Source organism: Gekko japonicus, unplaced genomic scaffold, assembly GCF_001447785.1.
Source record: "Gekko japonicus isolate JY-2015 unplaced genomic scaffold, Gekko_japonicus_V1.1 scaffold717, whole genome shotgun sequence".
NCBI classification, from domain to species: domain Eukaryota; kingdom Metazoa; phylum Chordata; class Lepidosauria; order Squamata; family Gekkonidae; genus Gekko; species Gekko japonicus.
Genome location: NW_015164204.1, coordinates 580,676 through 605,671, shown reverse-complemented (window position 1 = coordinate 605,671; position 24,996 = coordinate 580,676). Strand labels below are relative to the sequence as shown.

The 24,996-nt window shown below is 48.6% G+C and overlaps 1 protein-coding gene across 1 annotated transcript in view; it reads right to left on the bottom strand.

Annotated features, from left to right (window-relative positions):
• The window catches only part of LOC107108022 (SNF-related serine/threonine-protein kinase-like), a 34,957-nt gene extending 20,826 nt beyond the window's left edge, over window positions 1–14,131 (bottom strand). Inside the window, exons 1-2 of the mRNA XM_015408405.1 lie at window positions 14,012–14,131; window positions 8,971–9,604 (exon numbers count right to left, since the gene is read on the bottom strand). Coding sequence (XP_015263891.1) covers window positions 8,971–9,559 — 589 coding nt within the window. The 5' untranslated portion in view covers window positions 9,560–9,604; window positions 14,012–14,131. The remainder of the gene's footprint in view (window positions 1–8,970; window positions 9,605–14,011) is intronic.
• Between the last annotated feature and the right edge of the window lie 10,865 nt (window positions 14,132–24,996).

The window sequence follows — 24,996 nt, the reverse complement described above, 5'->3', positions numbered from 1 at the left end:
GTGCTAGGCCAGCCCACACATCCAGGCTTCTTGCAGTTAACTAATGCTCTGCAGTTAGGGCTGCCCAACTTCCCAGAATTAACAGAGATCAATTTCCCCGGAGAAAACGGCTGCTTTGGCGGGTGGACACGATGGCACTGTACCCAGCCGAGACCCTTTTCCTCCCCAAACCCTACCCTTCCAAATCTCCAGTAATTTCCCAACCTGGAGTTGGCAGGCCTACAGTGCTAGCATAGCATGCAGTGGCTAAGGACTGAATGTACAGACACAGACTCCAAAGACGTAGCAGTTGAGACTGTCAGACAAGGATCTGGGAGACCAACTTGGCCATGGAAGTTTGCTGGGGTATCCTTGGTCTGTTATACACTCTCAGCCCCACCTACCTCACTGGGTTGTTTTTTGGGAGAGTATTTTGTGTATGCGTGTGTGTACCTGGAAGTCATGGTACACTTCTGGCAACCCCTAGTGGGGATTGGGCATTTCAAACGAGTGGCTTGATATTACCTGCCTCTGCATCCCGGCCCTGGTATTCCTTGGAGGTCTCCCTTCCAAGTACTTGCCAGGTTCGGCCCTGCTCAGCTTCCGAGATCTGACAAGATCGGGCTTGCCGGGGCTGTGCAGTTGAGGGCCTCACAGGGTTGCTGTGAGGATAAAATGGAGGCGAGGAGAGTGATGTAAGCCACTTTGGGGAGAAAGGGTATACACAAAGTAAGTAAATAAAACAAATTAAGCAACCCAGCCAATGTTAATCACATTTGCCCCAAAGGCAGGTGCCTAAAAATGCTCCTTGGGAATCAGAAGGGACCAATGGGGTTAGCAACTGGAGGTCACATTAATGGGGTGTTTTTTAATCCCTGCCAAGACGGTCTGCAAAAGGAGACATTTGGAGCAAGGGGGGGGGGCAAGAGGGAAGAGAAGGGGCATTCTGTGTTTTGCCTGCTGGCTGGTTCTGCAATCCAAATCCCTCAACCACTAGGGTTGCCAACCTCCAGGTGATGGCTGGGGATCTCCCGCTATTACAACAGATCTCCAAGCAACAGAGATCCATTCACCCGGAGAAAATGGCTGCTTTGGAACGTGGATTCTGTGGCATCATACCCCATTAAAGTCCCTCCCCTTCCCATACCCTACTCTTCTCAGGGGATCCACCCCCCAAAATCTCCAGATATTTCCCTACCCGGAGCTGGCAACCCGATCAACCGCCTCCACAAAGTTTTTCTTTCCCTTCAAGAAGAATGTGGCTGCAAGTGTGGCGGAACGGCCACTTGAGGCAATTGCTGTTTGGGGGGGGGGGGCAGATCAGCTTCCCCTGAAGCTGCTTTTCTATTAAAGTGCCCATCAAGGATACGATACACAGTTTAGTCCCAAGATAAATGACCCAAAGTTGAGCTGGCTACCGCAAAGCAAAGCAGGCAGCCTGCACACAAACACCCCCGAAACTGCCTGCTGCTCATGTACAAGATAATTAAGGATTGCCTAATTAACTCATTATCCTGCAAGATTAGATGCTCTGGTAAAGATGGGCACCGTTTACAAACAGACAGAATAAGGCCCATTCAGCCAGGAAACTCCATGCAAGGAACTGTTAGGAAAGGGGTTGAAAATAAGACAGCAAATATTGCCTCTATACAGATCTATGTGGTGGCTTCATTTGGAAGTACGCGATCTCTTGATCTTCAGACTACATGTACCAGTCCCCTCTGGAGAAAATGGCTGCTTTGGCTGTACGGCATCACATCAATGCTGAGCTCCCTCCCCAAATTCTGCTGTCCCCAGGCTCCCGCCCCCCCAAAAAAAATCTCCAGGAATTTCCCAACCTGTTGTTGGCAATCCTCTTTGGAAGACTGCTGGCAGTTCTGATCTCCACACCTCCAAAAAGATATTGCAGAGTTCAGAAAAACTCAGAAGAGGACAACTAAGAAGATTAAGGGGATGGAGCTCCTTTCCTACAAGGCAATAATTAGAGTTTGGGACTTTACAGTTCGGAAAAGAGATAACCACCTTGGGCCACGATAGGATTTTTAAAAACTGTGCTTGAATTAGAGAAATTGGAACCATAAAATTAGAGCTTGAGGGCACCTAATGAAGCTGAGGACCAATAGATTCTGGTTGGATGAAAGGAAGGCCTTCTTTACTCAACAAGTGATCAAACTGTGGGATGTGCTGCCAGGGGTTGCAGAGATTGCTGCTCCCACAGATGGCTTACAGATCTCAAGTAGATTCATGGAGGAGAGGTCCATCCATGGCTCCTGGCCAAGATGACTAGAGGGAACCTCCACATCATATCTGGAGAAGGCCTCTGCCTCTGCACCCTGTTTCTTGACCCTCCAGGGAAACTGTCTGGCTATTATGTAAAAGAGGATGCTGGACAAGATGGTCCACAGGTCTGATCCAGCACAGCTCTTCATAAGATCAGGCCTGAAGCAGGGAAACACGAAGCATCTTTAAACCAAGACAGCTTCTTTTGTTGCTTCCATAATCTGTTTGAGAATATAAACTGAGTGAATGCAAATATTCTTGCATCTGCTCTAGGCATGTCTCTGGTTTCCATTAGGCATGAAACCATGGGATGGGGGAAGGGGTGTGGACTTAAAGGTAAACATGAGCATAAATTTCCTGTTCCTGTAATATCCAGCAAATGGAAGGCTGAACAGAAAAGCAGAACTGCTACATCAGCCCTGAGGCTAGATCAGAGGCTGTCTCTACAAGCCCCTCCAGGGAAGCTGCTCCTATCAAAGGAGCATACCCCTCCCTGTCCCTACCCCATGCCGAGGCAGGATGCCTTCAATTTCATCCAGGATTTTTAATTTGTTTTTTTACAAAATAGTCTGCTGGTGCTGACCAAGGAGGTTCTGCTTTTGCAGAACACAGACAGCCACACATCAAAATACAGCTAGCCTTTCCCACAGCAAGATATGCTGCCCCTTCAATAGACCAAGCATTTCTGATCCACACACAAATACACGCCCACTTGGTGCACTTTGTGCACATCTGCAGGATTAGACAACCTCTCATAAAAAGCAAACTCAGGGACAGACACCTGTTTTACCACCTGCAGAACATGTGCACATGCACACACATAAACACACACATCCTGTTTAATTTGGGTTTAATACGATATATGCACTCACTTATGCTCAGCCTACGCATATCAGTAGATCATCTTCCGCAATATTACAAACGCATACAACCCAACACAAAAAAAGTAGTAGGGGGACAAGGACGGAGACTATTTTAAGGCATATTGAATGAAGAGAGATACAACCAAGGCCATGAGTGCTGAGTGCAGGATGCCAGGGAATGACTCTCATGTATTTACTTGGCGCAGTGAGGAGTCTTGGGAGTCAGATACATCATATACATTTTTATATGCGCCACACCAGAACCTCTGAATACCACATTCAGGTAAGTCAAATTAAGTGTCAAAAATAAATCTAGATTCTCATGGATTTTACTTATTTTGAACAGGCTACTACATTCTCCCAAGAGCCTAGATATCAAAGAAGGTCTTTGAATGAGGACTGACTGGAAATTAATACATTAGAAGCAAGAAACCAGCCAGGGAGGCAGTGGGGCCTTTGGATGACCAAGGGGTAAAATGAGTACTGAAGGATGATAGGGAAATGGCTGAGAAGCTAAATGCATTTTTTGCCTCTGTCTTCACTGTGGAAGATGAGAAGTGCTTGGCCACTCCAGAACTGCTGATTTCGGGAGGGGTGTTGAAAGACCTGAGTCAGATTGAAGTTATGAGAGAGGAGGTCCTAAAACTGATAGACAACTTAAAAACTGATAAATCACCAGGCCCGGATGGCATACATCCGAGAGTTCTGAAAAAACTCAAATGTGAACTTGTGGATCTCCTGACAAAAATATGTAATCTTTCATTAAAATCTGCCTCCATTCCTGAGGACTGGAAGGTAGCTAATGTCACTCCAATCTTAAAAAAGAGTTCAAGAGGAGATCCGGGAAATTACAGGCCAGTAAGTCTGACGTCAATACCAGGTAAGTTGGTGGAAACTGTTATTAAGGAGAGAATTAGTAGGCACATTGATGAACAAAAACTACTGAGGCAGACTCAGCATGGGTTCTGTAAGGGAAGATCTTGTCTCATTAACCTGTTAGTGTTCTTTGAAGGAGTGAACAAACATGTGGACAAGGGGGACCCAATAGATGTTTGTTTACCTTGACTTCCAGAAAGCTTTTAATAAAATCCTTCACTAAAGGTTCCTAAACTCAATAGTCGTGGGATAAAAGGACAAGTCCTCTTGTGGATCAAAACCTGGCTAATCAATAGGAAACAGAGAGTGAATATAAATGGGCAGTTTTCTCAATGGAGGGTGATAACCAATGGAGGGATCAGTACTGGGTCCGATGCTTTTTAACTTGTTCATTAATGATTTTGAGTTGGGAATAAGCAGTGAAGTGGCTAAATTTGCGGATGACACAAAATTGTTCAGGGTGGTGAAAACCAGGGAGGATTGTGAGGCACTCCAAAGGGATCTGTCGAGGATGGGTGAGTGGGCATCAATGTGGCAAATGGGGTTCAATGTGGCCAAGTGCAAGGTGATGCACATAGGGGCCAAAAATCCTAACTATAAATACACATTGATGGGGTCCAAACTGGCAAAGACTGACCAGGAGAGAGATCTTGGAGTTGTAGTAGATAACTCACTGAAAATGTCAAGATAGTGTGCAACTGCAATAAAAAGGCCAATGCTATGCTGGGAATTATTAGGAAGGGAATTAAAAACAAATCAGCCAGTATCAGCCAGTATAAATCGATGACGCGACCTCATTTGGAGTACTGTGTACAGTTCTGGTCACCACACCTCAAATAGGATATTATAGCATTGGAAAAAGTGCAGAAAAGGGCAACTAGAATGATAAAAGCATTGAAATACTTTCCCTATGAAGAAAGGTTAAAACGCTTGGGGCTCTTTAGCTTGGAGAAATGACGACTGAGGGGTGACATGATTGAGGTTTACAAGATTATGCATGGGATAGAGCAGGTAGAGAAAGAGGTACTTTTCTCCCTTTCTTACAATACAAGAACTCGTGGGCACTCAATGAAATTGCTGAGCAGTCAGGTTAGCAACGGATAAAAGGAAGTCCTTCTTCACCCAAAGAGTGATTAACACATGGAATTCACTTCCACACGAGGTGGTGGTGGCTACAAGCATGGACGGCTTCAAGAGGGAATTGCATAAACATATGGAGCAGATGTCCATCAGTGGCTATTAGCCACAAGGTATAGATAGGAACTCTCAGTCTGGGGAAAGTGACGCTCTGTCTTCTTGGTGCTTGGGGGGGGACCCACAATGGGAGGGCTTCTAGTGTCCTGGCCCCACTGCTGGACCTCCTGATGGCACCTGGTGTTTTTGGCCACTGTGTGACAGAGTGTTGGACTGGATGGGTCATTGGCCTGACCCAACATTGGCTTCTCTTATGTTCTTATGAAAAGAAATGGCACCTGGGAGTTAAGTGAGGGCCAGGGGAAAGGGACCCAAACTTTGGCAAGCAACTGCATCTCACTTCCCTGGTCAAAAAAAAAAAAGTTTGTCTAGTCCTTCTCTGACATCAGGTTTCATTAGGCAAAGAAAGCACGGATTCCTGGGACAACACACTGGGGGAATTTTGGCCCTTATAGAACACAGAATTTTTGGTATGCTTTTAATCTGCCTTAGCAAGAACCACTTCAAGTTGTTGACTGTTAAATAGCAGAACAGATTGCTTTAGTTCTTCTTCCGTAATGCTGAGGGCTAGAATCTTGTTTTAAAATAAAAAGTTAAGTGCTCTACCCAGTATTATTGATCCACGTTGGATATTTTTGCCACACTTTTATGGTATCATTAAAGCTGCATGGATTTCTCAGTGAAGGATACACTTGAGAGTTAAGCAGGAGCTACAATATACATTCTTGCCCAAGTCTGCAACAGACAGACACTACCAAGCCCTCCAAAGTGCCAGTATACACGCTCTGCATCCTGGAACGGCCAGTATTTGACCAAAAACGCATTACCAGCATGGTCTGCTTGGAAATAACTGAATTAAAGCAGCTATACACCGTGAACACCTTTCCTCTTTCCTCCCATTCTTCCACATATTGTTATGAAACTGATCTTGAAGATCACTTAGCAACCCCATCGGGTTTTCAAGGCAAGAAACGTTCAGAGGTGGTTTGCCACTGCCTGCCTCCAAGTCACAGCCCTGGACTCCCTTGGTGGTCTCCCATCCAAATACCAGCCATGGCCAACCCTGCTTAGCTTCTGAGATCTGATGAGATATCCAGGTCAGGGCCTACAAGGAGAGACACTTGTTATTTCCACTAACAAGGTTGTGGCTTTATGGGTCTGAAATGCAAAATTGTGAGAGGTCAAATGAATCCTTGGGGAGCTGGCTCTTAAAATCCAATTCAATAACAGCACAGCCCTAAACAGAGTTACTTCCGGCTCAGCCCACCAATTTCAAGGATGCGTAAGATGGCCCTGTAAGTCACTTTGAGCCTGGTCCCTCATCACAATATCTCTGGCAACAGACAAACGGGGCAGGAGATGCTGAGACGGAGGAGAGGGAAAGAAGGACCACCCTGTCAAAAAAAGTGGAGTGGCTGCAGGAGTTGTGGAGGGGAGAAGGCCCCATGACCCCTAATGGAGCCCGTACACATTATCACAAGTAGGGATTTAAAATACACTTTCCCTGCAAAACATCTGAAGACTCTGAGCAGTGCAACCCAGCCAGAAAAACTCTGCACAGGATTGCACTGCAAGCCTCAGTTAGTCAGTAGTTGCTTCACATTCCCTCCCCTCCCCTCGCACACCTTTCTCAACTGCTTGTGGAGGTGGCTGGAATTTACTGCTGCCTACCGGGTTTCCTCATGTGAACAGCAGATAAACGTACAGAATGTCATCTGGTTCCCAAAACAGTGGCAGCCCTTGCAAGCAGACAAAGAACTGTCCCTGGGGTGGAAAGTTGAGAATGGACCGGCGGCGTGCCTTGCCATTCAGTTGAACGAAGGTGCTTTAAATCCCAGCCCTGCGTGATCGGGTTTATACAACGAAGATCACGAGCAACTACCCCTGTGGATTTCTGTCTTGCAATAAGACAATGCTTTGGAACCACTGAAAGTTCTACATAAATGTGAGGGGTTAATATGATTACCATTTTATCTGCAGAGCCAATCCTGGGAAGCCTGCATCTCTTAAGACCTGGCTTTCTCATCTGCCGGTCTTCCCATGCAAACAGAAGCAGATAAATGGAAAGCGTGCACGCACACACACACAACCAGTCACCCACGCTTATGCTCATGCTATCCTATCAGCACAGAAACCTTCTCCGGCACAGGCAGCCTTGCTGGTCCCAGCAATGATCAGGCCGCTGACCAAGATTCTAAAGTTTAAAGATTCCTTCTGGCTGTCCCACCCAACCCGCCCCTCCCCTGGGTTAAGGGAATAGCCGCCAAATTGCACAGAGCGATGAAAGAGGCCCAGCGGCAAGGAAAAAGGTGTGTGCAGTGTGCTGAGCCCCAGAAACCACTTTCAAAGGCCTCTTTGCATGTTACAGAGCAGGCAGGTAGGGATGAGTTCCCACCCTGTGTCTGAACATGTAACACAGCCACAACATGAGTTTTGCGGGTTCTCCTTAATCCCAGCACATGCAGTGCCCAATCAAGAGGAAGACCACAATGCACATGGAGAAGGAACGACAACCTTCTCCTTACACCATCTTCCCAGCTTGAAACAGTCCTGGGGTGGGGGTGATCGTCGTACCGCCCCACTTGAGGAAACCCATGTGTATCCCAGGGAAGACACGGGGCTCCTCTGAGCTCCTGAGAAACATCTCATGCTGCAGAAAAGACCATTCCGGATCGATTTATTACATGTTTACCCTACCCTCCCTCCAAGGAGCTCAAGGAGGCTTTGCTGATCTCCCTTTTATCCTCACAACAGCCCTGTGAGGAAGGCTAAGTCTGAGAGAGACTGGTCCAAGGTCACCCAGAGAGTTTCATGGCTAATCTGAGAATGTAGCGGGAAGTGTAGGGGACCATGTGCCCCACCCCAGGATTGTGGGGAGGGAGTTCAGGTTATCTATACATAGAAATAAGAACAATTTCTTGATAAAGAATGGAACGCTCCTCTGAGACAGCAGCAGTTCTGCTCTGGGTGACTGATAACTAATACCTCAATTTAAGAACAAAAGAAATAGCCCTGCTGAATCTGACTAAAAGGCTGGACTAAACTAGCAACTGTTTGCCAAGAGTGGCAGGCAAGAGACCTAAAGGAAGCTCACCAGCACTGCACAGAAACAAGAAGACTGCTCTCCTTGTCGCAGGTCCCCCGCCTTTACTATTCTGTGGCATGCCGCCTCTGCATCTGGAGGGAGATGCTTAATAGCTGCAGCCAACGGGTCTACAACAGGTCTGTGAGCCAGCGTGGTGCAGTGGTTAGAGTTTCGGACTGAAATTTGGGAGACCCAGGTTTGAATCCCTGCTCAGCCATGGAAGCGTAAGCCAACTGCACACACTCGGCCTACCTTACCTCACAGGGTTGCTGTAAGGATAAAATGGAGGACAGCGGTGTAAGCTGCTTTGGACCCCCACTGAGTGGGGCATAGATGAAATAAGTAAAATACATGACACACTCCCTCCCTAGATTTGATGATCCCCTTTGGAAAAGCCAGAGATTATCATAAAGCTGGAAGGTACCCACATAGAGCTGGAAGGTACCCAAAGGGTCTCCTAGTACAACTCCCTGCACAATGCAGGAAATTCAAAGCTACCTCCCCTGCTGTATGCCCAGAGGAAGGCAAAGAACCTCCAGGATCTCTGGACCCATCTGGCCTGGAGGAAAATTCCTTCCTGACCCCGAAATGGCAACTGTGGCAGTGAATTCCACGGTTATTTCTAAACCAAGTGTCCCCAGCGGGCCTTAGGCTAAGCAAACCCTTCCCAGCCAGTTCCAGCCCGGTTCTTACCCACAGCGGGGGCATCATATTCGTCCCCCAGCAGGATCTCGGGGGCCGAGTAGGCCAGGGAGCCGCAGCTGGTGGTGAGCATGGTGCCCGGCTGGAAGCAGTTGCTGAAGCCAAAATCCGTCAGCTTGACCACTCCCTGCTCCTGGAAGAAGACCACGTTCTCAGGCTTGAGGTCGCGGTGCACCACATGGAGGCGGTGGCAATAGGAGATGGCGTGGACGATCTGGGCAAAGTAGTGCTTGGCCCGCTCCTCCTCAAGGCCGCCCTCGTGCTGCATGATGTGGTCGAACATGTCTCCACCGTCGCCCAGCTCCAGGATGAGGTAGAGCTTGGAGTGGGTGTCAATGACCTCATAGAGGCGCACCACGTTGGGGTGCTGGACCAGCTTCATGCAACGCACCTCCTGCAGGAGCTGGGCAGCGGCCCCGCCATCCAGCTTGCTCTTGTCGATCACCTTGACGGCCACCCGCTCACCTGTGAAGACGTGCCGCGCCAGCTTCACCACCGCAAAGTGGCCCTTGCCCAGGGTGCGTTCCAGATCATAGAGGCCGGCAATCTTCCCCTCCGAGAAGGCCCGTGTTCCGGCCATCTTCGCTGCGTGCTGCGCCTCACAGAGGTCCAGTCATTGGGGAAGCTGGAAGAGGGGGAAAGAGACAGTCAAAGACAGGAAAAGGCAGCTGGGGCTACCCACACTGCAGCACTTCCTGGAAAGACATGGGCCTGGCGACTGTCTGCTGAACATGATTAAGATATTTATACTCTGCTTTGCTACCTCACAGAGGACTCAAAGCAGCTTACATCATCACCCACTCCCGTTTTATCCTAACAACAACCCTGCGAGGTAGGTTAGGCTGAAAGATTCACAGCAGAGTGGCAATTCGAACCTGATTCTCTCAGATCTCTAGTCCAGCACGCTAACCACTACACCAAATTTGGCTCTCTGTCACAAGCAGGTCTCTTCAACTAGTGAAGGATGGACAGTGGAGATGTGTAAGCAGAGGGATCCAGAGCACCTCAGGAGACTGAAGCACGGAAGGCAAGCCCCATCAAATATTTTCCTAGCTGAATTCTGCATCCGTTTAATTGGAGGGAAAGCAGTGAGAAGACTAGTTAAGAATAAGAGTAACAGCACAGACCATTTAGTGTCACCTCTGAGGGTTTCATCCAGCTTCCTCTGTGGGCTCCACTGGGCTCAAGGCCTCAGCTAAGCCTCCTCTGGAGTCCACCAGCCACACTGGGTAGCCATATTCCCTCCTCACGAACATGAAGAAGAAGAAGAAGAGATTGGATTTATACCCCGCCCTTCACTACCCAAAGGAGTCTCAGAGCGGCTTACAAACTCCTTTCCCTTCCCCTCCCCACAACAGACACCCTGTGAGGTAGGTGGGGCTGAGAGAGCTCTGTCAGAAACTGCTCTTTTTCAAGAACAGCTCTTATCAGAACTACGGCTTGCCCAAGGTCATCCAGCAGGTGCAAGTGGAGGAATGGGGAATCAAACCCGGTTCTCCCAGATTAGAGTCCGCATACTTAACCACTACACCAAACTGGCTCTCCACTACACCAAACATGCACTTGTGTGCTCCTAAACTTAATAAAGACAGGTTGCTTACCAGTAACTGGTGATCTTTGAGTGGTCATCTGTGCATTCACACCCATGGGATCTAGTGCGCACGCGCTGGATCGATTGGTGCTTTAGCAAGCTCTTTTAAAGGATTTTCGCGCCCGGTCCCTCAGACATGCACAGGAACCCCACTGCGCATGCCCAGAGGGGTGGGCGCAGACATCCCGCCAGTTCCTTCAAACCGCCGCATTTAGACCTATTTTTCGTCTGTCAGATCGGTTCGCTTTTGGCTTTCGCCTCAAAGCTCTTAGGAATTATTTCCTTATTCTAAATTTCCTCTCCTTTTCTTTTTTATTTGTTTGTTCTTCAAAAAAACTTTAAAAACATTTATTTTCTACTGAGGGGGGAGTCTACTGATTACCTCAGGCCTTCGGGCTATCCCCCCCCTCAAACGTTCTCTCTTCTTCACTTTCTTTTATGGAGAAGAAGTGGGGGGTTTTCAATAGGTGCAAGGGTTGTGGCAGCAAACTTGCTCCTCCCGACCGTCATGCCCTGTGCATTTTTTGTCTCGGAGAGTCTCACCGGCCAGAGTCCTGTCGTCACTGGGCTCGTTTTTCTAATCAAATGCAGAAAAACCGAGCTGCGCACCTTAAAGCCCATTCATCATTGAGAGTTTATTTGGCCACTCTTTCGGCCTACCATGTTCCAGTTGAGGGATGCACGTTGTTTTCCCATCTGTTTTCAAAACGTTTTTTAAAAGGTTTATTGCATCTCTATCCTCCTGTCAAAACTCCAGTCGCTCCCTGGGACCTTCTTCTAGTTCTCCGCCAGCTCACGAGGAAGCCCTTTGAGCCGCTTGCAACATGCGACCTCAAACTTCTAGCATGGAAAACGGCCTTTTTAATTGCTGTCACATCGGCTAGACGAGTGGGAGAAATATTGGCTTTCCGGCACGATACACCTTACCTGTCATTTTTGCCGGACAGAGTCCGCCTCGTCCGGGACATCTCCTTCCTGCCGAAGGTGGTGTCAGAGTTCCACCTGCAGGCGGAGGTCTTCCTCCCTGATTTTTTCCCAAATCCAACATCACCGGAAGACAAACTATTACACACTTTAGATGTGAAGCGGGCTCTCCTGTTCTACCTCAATAGAACACACCCAACTAGACGAGACTCGCAACTGTTTGTCTCTTACGTGTCAGCACGGCTGGGCACTCGCATCACAGCTCAGCGCCTGTCAAAGTGGATTGTGGGTCTCATCCGTCTATGTTACCTGATCGCTAAATCGCTAAGAAAGGAACTTGCGGGATGTCCGCGCCCACCCCTCTGGGGGTGCGCTGTGGGGTTCCTGCGCATGCCCGAGGGACTGGGTGCAAAAATCCGTTAAAAGAGCTTGCTAAAGCACCGATCGATCCAGCGCGTGCGCACTAGATGCCATGGGTGTGAAGCACAGAGACCACGTCGAAGATCTGTGTGTTGCCAAGTCACAGCCAACTTACAGTGACTGAATAAGGTTTTCAAGGCAAAAGATGGCAGAGGTGGTCTGCCACTGCATGGCTCTGCAAGCATCCCTGGACTTCCTTGGCGGTCTCCCACCTAAGTACTAACCAAGGCAGATCCTACTTAGTCTACGAGGCCTGCAGGAGGTGCGTTGAGGCCTGATGAGACTGGGCTAGTCTGGGCTATTCAGGCTCATCCTCCTAGCCTTTATCCTCCCTTAAAAGGAGGGAAAATGAAAGAGATATGGATTATTATTTATCATATGGCAATGGATAATTTTATCAAGGTGTACAATTAATACTTATTTAAAATAATAAGAGCGTTGTGTGGAATTGTATAGTTATGACCTATTTAGGAATGCTGTGAGTCAATGAATCTATACAAATGTGTTTTTATATTACATAACAACAATTTTTAAAAAATTAAAAGGTCAAAAATGAAATAAACTCAGAGACAGCCACAAAGAGACATTCCCCAGTCAGAGATTACTCCGTACAGAGGAAGAACCATTTCCCCTCCCAGAAAAAGGAAGCTCTTGGATTGTTGCCGTGTGTGGACATTCCTGCATTCTCTGCACCTCCGAAGGAAGAATATTAGCTCTGAGGACACAATTCAAGGAGCTGTATATCTGTCAATGTCCAATTGATCTGGCATCACCAGGAAGGACTACTAGCAGCTCTGGCCCAGGGATGAAGAGTGGAAGTTCAAAATGTCTCCCATAAGGATGCTGAAATCCTTCATCTGCCATGGAAACTGGCTGGGTGACTTCGGGCCACACACAAGAACTCAGCCTAACACTGGGTTGTTGTGAGGGTTAAAAGGGAGGAGAAGGGGACAATATAAGCCATTGTGGGTCTCTGCTGGGGAGGGGGTAAAAATGAAGTTAAATAAATAAGCATGTTGGCCCCAGTCGAGGATGTTGCAAGTCGCCTCAACTACAACATGCCACCATGAACAGCTTGAGGCAATCTGCAGCCGCCCCCCTTCTCAGAAGCCCAGGAGAAGGTGGAATGGATACACGTGGAGGCAGGTGGCTGAGGAGCAACTCTGGATTCCCCCCCCCCAAAAAAAAGACGTACAACCGCTGCAGGCCTATATAGACAAGCAACTAATTTCCATTCAAGGAGATGCAGGGAATAATGTCCACCAGTGCCAGTCATGGCAGTTCTCTTTTTCCCATGCCAGGCCTGGTTTCCACATTCAGGAGTATGAGGCAGCAGCAGAATGCTGAAGGGGCAGTCCAGACAGCATCTTGGCAGGAACTAGGTTCCAGTTTTGAATTATTCTTCACTTAAAAAAAAAAAAATCCTCCCTGAAAACAGAAAACTAGCACTGCAGTAAGTGAGCTGCTGCTTGCTCTCCCCCTCACCCCGTTTTTGTTTTTGTTTGCGGGGTTAGCTTTCTCTTTTAAAGGGAACGGTTCAAAAACGCGACCCTCCCGTTCCTGTGCGAAGCGCTCCAGTCCACTCGACCAACCTCTGCATTTGACCATCTCATTTCCTGGCGAGTGTCCATCAAGCCGGAGCGATTCCCATAAAGCGAGCGCGTTCTTGAGCATGTACAGAGTCCCTCCTCCCCACCAGGTCCCGATCTGGGAAGATGGCCTCCGCGCCCCTCCCTCCCCCCCCCTTCTCCTTTTAGGAACGAGGCGCCTTGGGTCTCCACAGCCCCGATCCGCGGCCGAGGCCAAGCAGCGCCGCAGGGGGGATGGAAGCCTTGGCAGCGCAGGAGCCCCCAGCGCCCGCGGGCCTTTCCTTCTCCCCCGATCCTGGGTCCTCCATCCCTGCCCGCCACTTGCTGCCCTTCTGCAGAGGGGACGTGCACCCCCCCCACCCCCCCGTGCCGCAGCCTCGGCCTCGCTGGCAGGCCGGGCACATCAAGGGCAGCTGGGCGACGAGAGCGCACAAGCTGGGAACGGGGGCGCAGAAGGGCGGGCAGCTCTCCAGGCACCCCCTCCTCCGACCGGGGCCCCCTCACTTACCCGGGGCCGGCCGGGCGCGCTCCTGCCTCGGCTCTGCAGCGGTGGGAACCAAGCGCCGGGCTCCACAGTTGGCTGACGTCAAGCCGCTTCTTAAGGGGACCGCGGCGTGGCGCAGGGAGGGGAAGCGAGAGCGGGGCCGGGCTGGGCCGGCTCGCTCCCCCTCTCTCTTCCGCCAGACCCTGCCCGGGAGGGTGCCTGCCTGCGTAGCCAGGATCGGGCCGCCACTACCCCACGGGGGGGGGGGAGGAGGCACCTCGCTGAGGCCGCGGCTGGGCGCCCTACAGCACCGCCTGCGGAGCTGGCCCCATTAGGATTGCCTGGAGGAACCAGGGCCGGGAAAAGGCAGGCTGAGCGTTCTCGACGGCAAGCCACAGAAACCAGACGGGCTTACTTCCGAGTAAATGCGGCTGCAAGAAGTCGTCGTCGGCCGGCCGCCTAGCCTTCCAGCAGCGGCAACGGTGCCCAGTTGGGATTGTTTATTTTTTTAGATATTCATAGCCCGCTGTTCTCCCCAACGGGGACCCAAAGTCATAATTCCTTTCTCCTCCATTTTACCCTCATAACAACCTCCCTGTGAGTTAGGATAGGCTGAGAGTGCCAAAAAGACGCCCAGCCAGTCTCTGTGGCAGAGTGGCGCTTATTGAACCCCGGGTTGTCCATACCCTACCCTGATGCTCTAACCGCTCCACCTCACTGGCTCTTGGGAGGACTTTTAAAAATTGTACTGTGTAGTGTAAAGCTGGGATGTGGTATGGTATGGCCTGGTCCTGTCAGATTTCGGAGGCTAAGTAGGGTCAGTAGTTGGAGGGGAGGCCACCAATGAAGACTCTGCAGAAGAAGGCAATGGCAAACCACCTCGCTTACCTGGAAAGCCCCTTGCTGAGGTCGGCATAGTTGGATGCGACTTGGCAGGACATACATGCATAGTGAAAAGCTGTTGAATACTCACCACCACTGAGTGCAGACAGATGACCACTAGAGTAACCAAATATCCCAGAGGGGTGACCCCACCTGTTCTGCCCCAAGGCCTTCCTTTAATCAAAGAAATCAGCGAGAAATGCTGTTCATGGCGAGTCAACAAACATCATCCTTATGTCTGCAGCTGAAATTGCTTTAAAAGCACAGAAGCAAAGGCTATTTTTTAAAAAGTCGGCAACCAAGTAGCTTTTAACAAGGGCTTGGCAGATCAACCCTTCATATTTAGAGGCAGTCTACCTCTGAATACCAGGTACTGATGCTAAGGGTCCAGTTGTCTCCTTCCTGGAAGCATCTGGTTCCCGAATCCCTACCATTAGAAGACAGGACAAGATGGACTCTGATCCAGCAGAGCCCTAAAGTGCGGAAGCCAGTGTGGTGTAGCAGTTAGAGTATCAGACTAAGATCTGGGAGACCTGAGTTCATATCTCCCTTCTGCTGTGGAAGCTCGCCAGGTGACCTTGGGCCCATCAGATACCTTCAGCCTTACCTACCTCACAAATGGGGGATGGAGAACCACGCATACACCCTGTGCTTCTTGGATGAATGGTAGGATAGAAATGCTCTTGATCAGTTGGATAGCAGCAGGGGTCATTTCGTAGAGAAAGAGGTGCAGGAGCTCATTAGCATAACTTATTTGCATATGCCACACCCCTTGACATCACTGGAAGTGTGTCAGAAGGCAACACCCACGGCTCAGGCTCCACTGGACTGTTTTGGATTGCTAGCTATTGGGGGGGGGGGGAACGTACAGATCTGTCCTTGCAGAGGAGGGAGAGCTTGTACCTGAATAAAACTTGGGCTTAAAGGTGCCACTGGACTGTTTTGGACTGGGGGGCCGGGGGGAGCTCTGCAATTTACCTGGCTGCTTCTTGCTCTGACTGAGGGATGCTGGGAGCAGGGGGTGGGGCTTGTTGCATGTACCCACCCCCTGGGCTCTTTACTGCCGGAGCTCCGCTCCTGTGCGCTCCTGCAGGAAATGACCCCTGGATAGCAGTAATGGCCATTGCTTTGCTCAGAGAGCCATGGGGGATGCAAATGTCATGCGCAGCGAGTCAATGCATAGAACTGGCAGCATCAAGAGCCCTTGCCTCTCTCTTCAGACTGCAGGTAGGCACGGAGGGGTGGAATGCATATTTGAATGCTCCCCCATGGAAAGAAAACAACCTCCCAGTAAACAATAAGATAGCACTGGCAAGGAAAAAGGATGAATCTCTGAAATGCTATAGGTAGGGTCTTGGGATGTGTGGGGGGGAGATGAATGACCTTTTGAACCTGCATCCCCCATGACTGCTGCTGCAAAATCCAAGAAAAGTGATTATTTGAGATGGTTGCTTGTGAAACGAACACACTGATGGGATAAGAGCTGACAGGGACACACAGAACATTGGGTGGGTTCAGCTCCTTTTGGGAAAATAAATGGGGAAACCATGCTGGGCGGGGGGGCTCCAGTTGGCATCCCAGTCCCCCTGCCTGTAGCCACTTATTAGACTTGTGTTTTTAAGGATCACAAGTTTACATAAACATCAACGTGAAACCTAGAAGATGTTGTAAATAGGACACGTTGCGAGTTTAAGTTGCATCCAAGCAATACAGAGTTGAGGATGATGGTCTATAATCCGGAAGTGAGACCACTTCCATGTATTGTCCCTGGAGGACTGGAAGAAATGTCAGCTGGGGCCAGTTACAGATTATTTGATACGTGGGTATTGAAAAGGGAAGTGCCCTGACCTGAATAGCCCAAGCTAGGATGATCTTGTCAGATTGCAGAAGTTAATCAGGGCCGGCCCTGGTCAGTAGGTGGATATGAGACCACCAGGTTGCTACACAGAGGCAAGCAATGGGAAAAACCACCTCTGAATGTCTCTTGCCTTGAAAACCCTGAGGTCACCATAGGTCTGCTAAAAATTGACATCTGACTTTGGTCAGGATTCTCTGTGGATGCAGGGGGGCACATCGTTCAGACCCAGGACATCTCTGTGGTTAAAACATAGCCTTTTTCGCATTGAAAGCACAAAATTGGTTATGTTTTAGATCACTCAGCAGTGCCAATCAGTCCTGCAGTCGTGTTTGACCTTTGTATTTCTACATGTCTGTTGACTTGATAATGCCAGTCACACGCCTTTCTGGAGAACAAGGAGCTTGCGTCTTTCCCCTCTGTGCTTTTGCAACCTCTCCGATTGACTGACGCCAATGGGCGGCCCTTGAAGGCAGTTCACAAACTGCAGCTGATGCAAATGCAGCAACTCGGCTTCCTGACAGGAAGCTGCACAAACTCAGAAGAACTAAATTTATTGCAGTTGGCTTTCAGCTTGTTTCCAGCCCGATCAAAAGTGCTGATTGTCAAATGGCCCTTTTGGCATTTGGTATAAGTGAGCTCCTCTCAAGCTTCATCTAGCCTGGCAGTAAATCTTGGAGAGCCACAACAGTGTGTGTCTGACACCCAGAGCCTTTGGCGTGCTGAAGAATTTTTTTTTTTAATGGAACACATCCATAGAGGGAAGAACCCTGTTACAAGGCAGGCCAAATGCTAGGAAATTGGACAGTGGCTGCAAGGCCTTTGCGAGCTATTTCGCAGATAAAGTCCTGTCGCTCCACTGCGACCTCCCCACCACAATTAAAACAGTGAGTGAACTCAAGGCTCCATGCACACCTTCTTGTCAGGTTTTGGATTATTTCAGTCTGCTCAGGCTAGAGGAAGTCAACAAATTGCTCCTGACTGTACGCCCCACCACATGCTGCCTTGATCCGTGCCCTTCATGGCTAATTAAAGCTGGCCATGACGAGTTTTGAGGTGCCCTATGGGAGATTATTAATAAGTCCCTCTCGGGGGGACTGTTCCCTAGGCACTCAAGGAAGCGATGGTTCGTCCTCTACTGAAAAAGCCATCCTGGTCAGTCTCCAACTTGCCCTATTTGGGCAAGATAATAGAGAGGGCTGTGGCAATTCAGTTACAGAGCTTTTTGGATGATGCTTCCATTTTAGATCTCTTCCAGTCAGGTTTTCGCCAAGGCCACGGGATGGAGACGGCACTGGTCGCCCTCAGGGATGACCTCCAGAGGAATCTGGATTGGGGCGGATCGGCAGTGCTGTTGTTGTTGGACCTGTCAGTAGAGTTTGACACAGTCGACCATCAGCTATTGATCCACCACCTTGCCGACACTGGAGTCCAGGGGCTTGCCTTGCAATGACTTGCCTCCTTCCTCCATGGCCGGGGACAAAGGGTGGCATTAGGGGAGCAGCTATCCCGAAGGAACCCACTGGGGTGTGGAGCAGTGTTCCCTCTAAGCTGAGTTAGTGTGAGCTAGCTCACAGTTATTTAGCCTCTGGCACACACATTTTTGTCTTGGCTCAGGAAGGAGGGCTCCAGAGCAAACTAATTTATGCAGCACCCAAATCACTGGCTCAAAACTTTCATGCCAGGAGGTCACAAAAGAGAATTTTTGCTCACAGGACTCCATAGCTTAGAGGGAGCATTGGTGTGGAGTGCTCAGTTGTGTTCAGGAGATGAATTTATGATGTTGCCAGGTTTGAGAAACTGAAGGCAAAGGTGCTTTTCTGGGTGACCTAAAAGAAAAAGGAATTCTGCAAATCCTCCATGAAAGGCGGGTTGGGAGCAATGCTCCCTCTAAGCTGTGGAGTCTTGTGAGCAAAAAATTCTACTTTGTGAGCTACTGGCTCTAAAGTTGTGAGTGAGCAATTTGGCTGCTGCATAAATTAGTTTGCTCTGGGGCCATCCTTCCTGAGCTAAGACAAAAAATGTGTGAGCCAGAGGCTAAAAAACTGTGAGCCAGCTCACACTAACGCATCTTAGGCTGTGATCATACGCACAATGAGACCTGACATTGGTGCAAATGCCGGGCAGATTTAAATCAGACAACAACATCTGGGAAGCACCCCGCAGCTGTCAGCAACCCGTTCTGCTCTGTTGCAGAAGTGGAGTTAAAAGACACCAGGAAACTCCAGTAGCAAAGGGGTTGCAACAGGCCACGGACAGACTTTCCCCGAGTCTGATCGCTCCAGCGTGCTCTCATGGTGTTAGAGGGAACACTGGCTGGGAGGAACCCCAGGGTTTGGTGTGCAAGGAAAGGGGACCTTATTTCCCTGGAAGCTGAATTCTAGGCAGGTGTTTCTAGCTGCACAAGACCATCACTGCCCCCTCTACAAAGTGGGATGCCCCAAAGTGTTCTGAATGTCTAGGCCTTAAGGGTGAAATGAAACGTTATGTTGTTTAAGGCGTGAGATCCCGAATTCACTTCTTCTGCACCCAGACACCAGCTGTGGGGAACTAATTTTTAAAGTACTGCAGGAGTCCAATTCGGATCAGGACTGCAGCACAAGGGGGAAAGGGATTCAGCCTGCCTCATGCCCGGGGTTGCCAACCTCCAAGTGGGGCCTGGAGATCTCCTGCTATTACAACCGATATCCAGACAACCAAGATCAGTTCTGGAGAAAATGGGTACTTTGGAGGGTTGACCCGATGGCATTATATCCTCGTAAGGTCTCTTCCCTCCCCAACTCTGCCCTCCTCAGGGTCCACCCCCAACATCTCCAGGTATTTCCCAACCCAGAGCTGGCAACCCTACGGCCATGCCATTGACCCAAAATGGCTGGGGGTGGGCATTATTTGCCCCATTTTGAAGTCGCACGTCCACTGAATAGTCCAGAACAGCAAAATTCCCTGTGCCGCTCATCACGGTCCTTATTTATTTATTTAGCAAATTTATACCCCACCCTCCCCGCCGAAGCAGGCTCAGGGCGGCTTACAAAAAGATTGAAACACATATATAACCGTTAAAACAATCATAAAACCTCCTAAAAACAATCCAATTAGGATAAAGTGTGTGAGGAGGGAATCCGCCTGTGCTGCCTGACTTGTATGCTCTGGCATCCCGTCAACAGTAAAGGGAGACGGTCTTGTCCCACAAACAGAGACACGAGGAGGAGGAGAAACTACTTCCTACCCTCTGCAGCAGCCCAGGTGCTAAGTCTAATTTTTAGGCCCAGTATGGGTGCCTGCCTGTATTTTTCCACCTCCGTTTATCACATATAGCCTGATTCGATGTCTGTTTTCCAGTCCCACTACATTCAACAAGTCCTTATTAGAATGCAGGGTTGCCAGGTCCCCTTTGGCCACCGGTGGGGAGGCGGGGGGGGGTAGGATTCCCAGATCCAGGTTGGGGACCTCCTGGGGATTTGGGGGTGGAGCCTGAAAGGGACATGGACCTCAGTGGGTGCAATGCTATAGAATCCATCCTCTAAAGCAGGGGTGTCAAACTCATTTGTTATGAGGGCCTGATCTGACATAAATGAGACCTTGTTGGGCTGGGCCATGTGTGTCATAAAATGTAATGCCAGGTAGCGGAGATATAAACTTTATAAAGGACACAAACACAAAGGGATTTTTTAAACTTAAAATAAAAACATGCTTAAAACATGAGTACTCTTGCAATATTTTGTTTAACAGTATCTGATAACGGACACCTCTTGCTCTGAATTATTGCATCAAAATGTCTGTGCTGTTGCAATCTTGAGTATGCTGCTCAAGTGTGTATCTGTACGCTACAAACCTACTTTTGATTTATTGACATTCACCACAGAAATCTCATGCTCAGAATTCTGAGTCTAGGACCCAGATTAACACATGAAATGGCTGAGTGATTAAGAGCAGGGGTCATTTCGTAGAAAAAGAGGTGCAGGAGCTCATTAGCATGGGGGGGGGGGCGTGCAGATCTGTACTCGCAGAGGAGGGAGAGCTTGTACCACTGGACTGTTTTGGACCGGGGGACCAGGGGAGGGGCTCTGCAGCTTACTTGGCTGCTTCTTGTTCTGACTAAGGGCTGCTGGGAGCAGGGGGTGGGGCTTGTTGGATGTGCCCGCCCCCTGGGCTCTTTACTGCCGGACCTCCGCTCCTGTGCGCTCCTGCAGGAAATGACCCCTGATTAAGAGAGTCTGGTGATGCAAGCTATGATGCAGCAGCAGCAGCAGAACTGGAAGCAGGAGATGGCCAGTTCCACTGTGGGCCTGATGGAAGCCCTCCAGGGGCCTTATCCGGCCCCCGGGCCACATGTTTGACATCCCTGGTCTAAAGCATCTATTTTCTCCAGAGGAACTGATCTCTGCAGAATGGAGATGAGGTGTAATTCTGGGGGATCCCCAGGTCCCACCTGGAGGCTGGCTCCTTACTAGAATGGCAGCTTTACCTTGGCAAAACCTGCCTAGGTAGCTTATTCTGAGAGTTCACCAGTAAATCACAGCAGTCAGGAATAACCTCCTAATCTATCTGTGTACCACTCTGTCTCAACTAGGGTTGCTAACTCTGGGTTGGGAAATTCCTGGAGATTTGGGGGTGTGGCCTGGGAAGGACAGCGTTTGGGGAGGGGGCTTAGTGGGGATCTGATGCCATAGAGCCCACCTTCCAAAGCCGCCATTTTCTCCAGGGGACCTGATCTCTGTAGACTGGAGATCAGTTGTAGTTTTGGTGGAAGTCTAACTCACACATGGAGGGCAGCAACCCTCATCTGCCTCCCAGGTCAACCTACATACTGCAGACAACCTTGTCCTACAAGGCAGGGGAAAAGTTGTTGTTGGTTTTAATTTTGAATTTGTAACACACACACACACCCCGAGCTATGGGAAAAGCGGGGTCTAAAAATATTAATAAATAAAATGCACCACAAGACAGGAGTGCAACTAGTCTTCCAGATGTAAGCTTTGCCTTCTGCACACAGAGGAAGCAGCACCAGGCGAATCACATATAGCTGTGGAGGTATTGAAAGTACAGCTGAACTACAAACTCTTCCCCGCTAGTCTGTTCCCTCCCATAAACAGTTGCACACAAAACAACCCCCTTGCCCCTTAATGATGTAACCTTCTCTCTTTCCAGGAGTGATCAGTGGCTAATAATAATGTATTATCGCATAGCATTATGTGTACAATAGCCAGGAGATCCTAGGATTGTTTCATTTTGTTTTTGTTCAGTGGTTGAACTACTGGAATATGCAAGGACTTTTTTTTTACATTTTTTGTAATAAATAATGGATCCAACACCAATATTTTTTAGCTTTATCACACGTCCACCACATATGGAAAAAGGAACCAACATTTTTTTCGTATTTCTAACATTCATTTGATAATTCAGGATACATTTCTGCTAATTTATCAGGGGTCGTATACCATCTATAAAACATTTTATAAATATTTTCAAAGAAAATATTGGTCTTGGATCAATGATTTATTACAAAAAATGTTTAAAAACACTGTACCATATAAACCTGAAGTGTTTTTACTGAATTTTGTACCAGAAATGTATAGAGGGAAAGATTTATATCTTATTATACATGTTGTGACTACCGCAAGAATACTATATGCTAAACATTGGAGGAGAAATGAAGTCCCTTCAAAAGAAGAATTTATAAACAAAATTTATGAAACGGCAGAGATGGATAATCTAACTTCAATTTTGAGAGGACAAAATGGAATGGCTTTTGAAAAAACATGGTCCAAATTTTATAAATTGATTGAAGAAAACCATGTCTGATTCCTACAGGCATACAACCAAAACGGAACAATGAACTACATGCTTTATTGTATGCAAAGATTTCTATATATAAACTATAATATGCGAAAAAGTAAAAATAATAACTGGTTAATGTATGAAGTTAAGAATGGCCCCGGCCACACGAACGATATAATCCGGGGGGGGGGAAGTGAGGCTTTTTGCTCTGGAGCAAAAGGAAGTGCGGTATCACGATCCGATGTTCCCCCAAGGCTCTGTGCTCAGACCATCAGCCGCCGATCACACGGCGAAGCATGGCAACGAAGCAGTACCGAGTTTGTGTGCGTGTGCGTTTGTACGCATACCACGGAGGCTTGCAAGATGCGACAGGATACTAGTGCTTCCGCGATCATATGTCCGCCTGCGCCCCGCGTTTTTCAGATAATACTACACTTTCCCAGCTTCTTTTTAACTCCGCATCTTTGGCCGGCCGCTACGGGTTGGAGATGGGGGTGTGACGCTTGCCAGATGTTGCCGTATGATCGCGCCCTTTTAATCCGCCCGGCAGTCGTGCCTCTCACACAGAAAATTCTCTGTGTGACCGGGACCAATGTATACTACTCCCCAATTATATGTTTGTTTGTCTTTTATAAAATAAAAAAAATTATATGGAAAAAAAGGGAATATGCAAGGTCTGTTTTTTTATATATATAGTGCTGCCTTACAAAGAAGAACTGAAGATCACCCTACAGGGGGACACCTGAAGGACTGGTAGTTAGTGTAGCTAGACTAGGGACTGCCCACACTTTCAAATTATGTTTTTGCTGTCTCCTGATTGGCTCTTCTGGAGGCTTTCTGCTCCTGCAGAGCTTCCTTGTTGTTGTTCCTCTCACAGCAGTTAGGCTAGGCATTTAATGTACTCTCTCTTCTATGTTCTATAACAGTTTGTTCTTCTTTAAATAAACCTACTTGTTTTTCTCTAAACAGTCAGTGCTCCACTTCCTTGCATGTTTAAACTCTGCCAACATGAACATGATTTGCGGCCTTAGGTTGCAGGCACCGTTAGCAGGGAGAAGTCGTAATTGCTACCCTGCCGGGCTCGCTGCCCTCACTGAGCCTATAAACAAAGTAGGTATGTGGCTTTTTCATCTACCGCCTTGGAAATATGTCTATTCCAAATAGAAAATATTGCATACTTCAACATGATTTTAATAACTGACAATATATAACTTTTTTTTTAATCCCATTTTTACCCACCTATTCAAGTTGCAGTTAGGGCAAGATATGATTTCCCCACCCTAGTTACTTCACTGCCAATTGAACCAAACAACTCAAGCAAGAAAGACACACACACACACACCAGCCAATCTGACATAGAAGACATTCCCTTCTTGACAACACCCCCCCCCCCCATGACTAGTCAGAACCAGAATGCAAATGTTTGGTAGCATTCTCAGTCTTGGTGGTTTCTCTTGTTCTGTTTATCATCCTTCCCTCTAAAAGAGTCCTTATCTGACTTCCTGTCTCTCTCAGTGGCTGGGGGCTGTTGTAGCTCACAAGCAGTGCTGTCAAAATTAGTGTGAGCAGAGGCAACCTGAGATGACAAGTCAAAGCATTTGCAGTGGAGGAAGGCAGACAGGGCCTGACCCACAGGGCACACAGTCCCAGGAACATTCACCTTCATAGGGCCCACTGAAATGGATGGGAACTGTGTAAAAGCATAGCCCCAGATTACATTGATTAATACGATTATGTGCAGAAAAGCGACGTGTGGATATTTGTTCTATCAAGCACCAAAGTATATCTGGGCCAGCCATCCCCACTATTAGTTGTTCTGAGCCACTGTGGGCACAAGACCGAAGGAAAGAGAGGATTCTGGGAAGTCATTAGTACTGTAACGAAGGAAGCCGCATCTGCCCTCCACCCCCACTGCGCTTTGAAAGCTTTTTAATCTACGGGAACCACGTCTGGCGTATGTTCTGCCCCAAACATTTAACTAAAAGGCAAAACGAAAGCCCTCCGTTCCACGCAGCCATTTCCAGGAAGACATGGGCCCTCAAATAGCTCTGCCATGGTCAACAAAGCTTGTTTTTCTGAATCTAGGATGCGGGGGGGGGGGGTAAGGAGCAGAGCACGAGCTCTGCAGCATGTCCCTAGCCACAAGTTTTCCCCATTCCCCTGATATGTAATGTTGCTTAGGATTGCCGACTTTAGCTTGGGAAATTCCTTGAGATTTGGAGACGGTGCTTGGGGAGGGTGGAATATGGGGAGGGTGGACTATGGGGAGGCGAGGGAGCTCAATAGGGAGGTAAATTCCATAATATTCAGCCTCTGAAGCTGCCATTTCCTCCAGGCAAACTGATCTCTGTAAGTCTAGAGATCAGTTGTAATTCCAGGAAAACTTCAGGCTCCACCTGGATGTTGGCAACTGTAATTGCAACAGTAGAAAATAGGTGACAGGATGCACATTGAGGAAGAGTCCCTTGATCAAGATGTTCCTCCCAGGGCCTGT